At 44.2% G+C, this 4828-nt stretch overlaps 1 protein-coding gene across 1 annotated transcript in view; it reads right to left on the bottom strand.

Annotated features, from left to right (window-relative positions):
* ARL13A (ADP ribosylation factor like GTPase 13A) overlaps positions 1-4828 on the bottom strand; it is a 17330-nt gene that overhangs the window by 12177 nt on the left and 325 nt on the right. The window contains exon 2 of the mRNA XM_003797852.2: positions 4160-4230. Within this exon, the coding sequence (XP_003797900.2) occupies positions 4160-4230 (71 nt within the window). The remainder of the gene's footprint in view (positions 1-4159; positions 4231-4828) is intronic.

The raw sequence follows: 4828 nt of genomic DNA, 5'->3' as shown, positions 1-4828 counted from the left end.
CTCGCTTGAGCCCAGGAGTTGGAGGTTGCTATGAGCTGTGATGCCATGGCACTCTACCCAGGGGGATGGCTTGAGGCTCCATCTCAAAAAAAAAAAAAAGATATAGATTCTGGCTGGGCCCAGTGGCTCATGCCTGGAATCCTAACACTCTGGGAGGCTGAGGTGGGTAGATTGCTTGAGGTCACGAGTTCAATACCAGCCTGAGCAAAAACGTGAGACCCCCCCCATTTCTACTAAAAATAAAAAATCTGAGGCAAGAGGATCACTTGAACCTGAGTTGGAGGTTGCTATGAGTTTTGACACCACGGCACTCTACCCAGGGTGACAGCTTGAGACTCTGTCTCAAAAAATATATATATACATATATAGATATAGATATAGATATAGATTCCATGGGGCCTCTCCAGACCAAAGTATTTGAATCTCCACATTCAGGATAAATAGGTTTGAAAGTTCCCTAGGTGATTCTGATCATTGGTTCTCAGTATCTACTGTTCTGCATGATCACGTATGTGTGCAGCTTTTTATTTTTTTTTTACTTTTTGAGACAGAGCCTCAAGCTGTTGCCCTGGGTAGAGTGCTGTGGCATCACAGCTCACAGCAACCTCCAACTCCTGGGCTCAAGTGAGTCTCGAGCCTCAGCCTCCCAAGAAGCTGGGACTACAGGCGCCTGTCACAATGCCCGGCTATTTTTTTTTTTTTTTTGGTTGCAGCCATCATTGTTGTTTGGTGGGCCCGTGCTGGATTCAAACCCGCCAGCTCAAGTATATGTGGCTGGTGCCTTAGCTGCTTGAGCCACAGGCACCTAGCCTATGCAGCTTTTTAGACCTATGATGCTAGGCTTTATTCTTTGAGGGTTTGATTCCATAGATCTTGGGTGGGGCTTAAAAATCATATTTTTTTTAAAAAAACCTTCCCAGGTGTATAGCTAGATTTGAGAGGAACAGATCTGAATGTCCTTATTTAGGGCACATGCTTGAGCTCATGCTTAGGTTTCTTATTCCATGTGACAATGCCAGAGAAAACAGTTATAGTGAATGGTGTCATCAATAATAATGGTATGTGTGCCAAATATTTTATAGCTGGCATCTTCACATGTTCACACAAGTCGCTACTTGTAGATGGGAATTTCCTTCCTAGTTAATCATCTGTTTCTGCAGTCATCTTAAAAACATTTGTGGAAGCTGGGCCCAGTGGCTAATGCCTTTAATCCTAGCACTCTTGGGAGGCTGAGGCAGAAAGATTGCTTGAGCTCAGGAGTTCGAGACCAGTCTAAGCAAGATTAAGACCTGGCTCTACGGCTCGGTGCCTGTGGCTCAAGTGGCTAAGGTGCCAGCCACATACATCTAAGGTGGCGGGTTCAAATCCAGCCCGGGCCTGCCAAACAACGATGGCTGCAACTCCCCTCCCCCGCCCCCCAAAAAATAGCCAGGCGTTGTGGCGGGTGCCTGTGTTCTCAGCTACTTGGGAGGCAGAGGCAGGAGATTTCGCTTGAGCCCAGGAGTTGGAGGTTGCTATGAGTTGTGATGCCATGGCACTCTACCCAAGGGGACAGCTTGAGGCTCTGTCTCAAAAAAAAAAAAAAAAAAAAGACCTGGCTCTACTAAAAATAGAAAAAATAATTAGGTATTGTAGCATGTGCCTGTTGTCACAGCTTCTTAGAAGGCTGAGGCAGGAGGATCACTTGAATCTAGGAGTTTGAGGTTGCTGTGAGCTAGGCTGATGCAATGGCATGTTAGCCTGGGAACAAAGAGTGAGACTCCTGTCTCAAATGAAACCAAACCACTTTTGTGGGTGTGTATAGGGCAGAGGGAAGCTCATCAGTGGGGTCTTAAGCTGAGAAAAGAAAAGAAACATTTGCAGAAGCAAGGGAGGTGAGTCATTCAGTTTTGAGCACAGAGCAACCTAATAGATTGATTCTTGTGGTCCGGACCTCTGTCTGTGCATGGACAGAGGCAGCCTGAGACTGAGACATTCTTTAGAATGTGACATCAGTTCCTATTAAAAACTTCTCTGTGAATATAGTCACAACCATAAACCAATACACTTATGAACCAAGGTATTCACTGAGCACAAGGCAAGTTATGCAGTAACAAAATAAATTTGACTCCAGACATTGTCCTCTAGGAATTAAAATGAAAAGCAGACACTATTCTCACCAAGTAGCATACAGTTAATTCCAGATGAATGCTTCCCAAAGCTGGTCTGGCTATCAGGAACCCCTGGGGAGTTCTTAAAATATACACCTGAGGCCCCACCCAAACTGAGTGGGAATCAAGGGGTGAGGCTGAGTTGGGGCTCTAAAAATTATCCCCACTTTCATTAGTAATCTTGTAGCTTATCCTGGCTCTTTGATGTTTACCTTCTTATCATTGTTGCCTATCAGAGAACTGGAAACAAGTTTGCCATTGGCTAAAATGTGGTGCTTGGAGCTGCCACTGGGGCCGAGGAAGAAATTAGAAAAATGGCAGCAGGTAGCCTCAGGAATGGTGGAATGGCTGAAAGCATTAATTACACAAATATTTATTGAGTACCTACCTCAAGATGCAAAAAGTACAGAAGCTAAAGATACAGAGATTAAAAGATGTATTACTTCTGCTCAAGGGTTCACCCTCTAGGGGATGGATTTGTAGGTGCATGCTGATGTGGTAAGTATGTGCTAGAGGGTTGTGCGGAATAGAGTAGGAGCTGAGGAAGGAGGCTCTGGGAGTTAGGTGAGGCTTTCCTGAGTTTAAGCTATGCTGTGACTTGAGGCACATGATTAAGCAGGTAGATTATGGTGGAATGAAATGCTAGGCAGTGGGCCAGTGTGTATAGAAAGCATGTCCACTTGAACTAGAACACTGGTGGCAGAGAGATGGCAAGACATTTATTCTGGTTGGATCAGAGGGCAAATGTGAAGAGCATGGTAAATGGAGCTGGAAGAAGAGTCAGGGAACAACTCATGGAAGGCCTTGTCTGCCACTAAGGAACGTAAATTTTTATCTTGAAAACAATGAGGGACTTGGTGCCTGTGGCTTAAACAGCTAATGCGCCAGCCACATACACCTGAGCCGGTGGGTTCAAATCCAGCCCAGGCCTGCCAAACAATGACAGCTGCAACCAAAAAATAGCTGGGTGTTGTAGCAGGCCCTTGTAGTCCCAGCTACTTGGGAGGCAGAGGCAGGAGAATCACTTGAGCCCAAGAGTTGGAGGTTGCTGTGAGCTGTGATGCCACAGCACTCTACCCAGGGCAACAGCTTGAGGCTCTGTCTCAAAACAGAAAAAATAACAAACAAACAAACAAGAACAATGGGGAATTGCTATGATCAGATTTTTGCATGAAGTCATTTCGGTAACTGTGGACTGGGGAGACAACTGGAGATGATGATATCAGCCAGAAGGCTGTTGCCACAGGTCAAGGAAATTGAAGAGGGCCTCAAGTAGGCCAGTGACGGAGGAGTCAGGTTAGCCTTTCCTATACTTTGCCACGGGCTGCCAGATTATGTAAAATTCAGCCACGTCATCACACCCCTTCATTTATTCAGTGAGCACTGATGGAAGGCATCCTATGCCAGACACAGTACTGACCTCTTTGATTGGTTGATTGGCAGCTTGCTGGACCTTCGCAACTAGTTTAGTAACCTCCTAAAATCCTGTGTAACTGCTTCCTGAAATCTCAAGATATTAAACTAGAGATCTGGTATTAAATTTGTACATCTCTGAATTGACATTACTCAAGCTGGAACTCTATATTAGCTGTCACAAAGTGTTTCATGTTATTAAACTTCTTTATCATCCCACACGTGTCTTTTCTTATCTAGACCAAATTCCACTATAATTGAGCTCTTGAGACTAGACACCGTTTCAAACATGCTATCCTTCATAATTGACTGCAATGCTTTACATAGTATGAGCTCATTCATACTTGACACTATGAAAAGACTTTCAGTTAGGATATCTTGTAATAGGAGCAGGTGACAGACATTACATAAACAGACCGATAACACCCGAGGGGGTTGGGGGAGAGTATGTGTGTGTGTTGGGAGGTGTAGGTATTTTTTCTCAAAAAGAGGGAAACTGAGGTCCATGAAGTAATGCTAGGAAGGATTGATAATTTCATTAGACCCTGGGGTCCATGGGAGACCTACACCAGTGTCGAATGCTCTTAGTTGCTTACATCTTTGAATAGCCTTCACAAGAACAGTTTTGCCTGAGTTCTCTAAGCCAATGATAAGGATGGTCACATTCCTGGAAATAGAAACAAAAAAATGAGTCAAAGCCTTAAAAACAGTTTTTAATAAGATAAACAAAAAGTTCTGCTCCTTAGTGTTTGGGACACTGCTTATAGTACTCTCAATGTATGTGCCATAAAGGCCTGGCTAAGGTGGTAGAAAGTGGTATGGGAACCCCTCCTCAAAGCCTCCAAGGATGCTTTTTTTTCCCTGATTCACTTGCCTTGTAGAATTGGTCACCCTCTCTTAACCCTGACCCCAATCTTGTAGACACTGCTTAACCCTTTCCCATCCTGTGATAGACTTTGTCCAAAGTAATGCTTTTTTGGTTGTTTATAGACAAAAATAAAAACACTTTAGCTATTTTATGTAACCTAAAAATAGATAATAAAAGCATCAGGTGAGTTCATCTTTATGTTTTTCTCTTTTAAAAGTGTAGCATAATTACAAGTGATCCACCAACCTATTTCCTGCCTAAAATAAGAACTGGGAGTATGTGGGTGTCAGAAAAATTGGTTTGGGGCTCGGCGCCTATAGCTCAACCGGCTAAGGCGCCAGCCACGTACACCTAAGGTGGCGGGTTCGAATCCCCAGCCCGGACCCGCCAAAACAAC

The sequence above is a fragment of the Otolemur garnettii genome, unplaced genomic scaffold (assembly GCF_000181295.1).
Source record: "Otolemur garnettii isolate 467f Iridium unplaced genomic scaffold, OtoGar3 scaffold00125, whole genome shotgun sequence".
Taxonomy (NCBI): domain Eukaryota; kingdom Metazoa; phylum Chordata; class Mammalia; order Primates; family Galagidae; genus Otolemur; species Otolemur garnettii.
The sequence above is the reverse complement of the archived record's forward strand: the minus strand, read 5'-3'. Positions and strand labels throughout refer to the sequence as shown.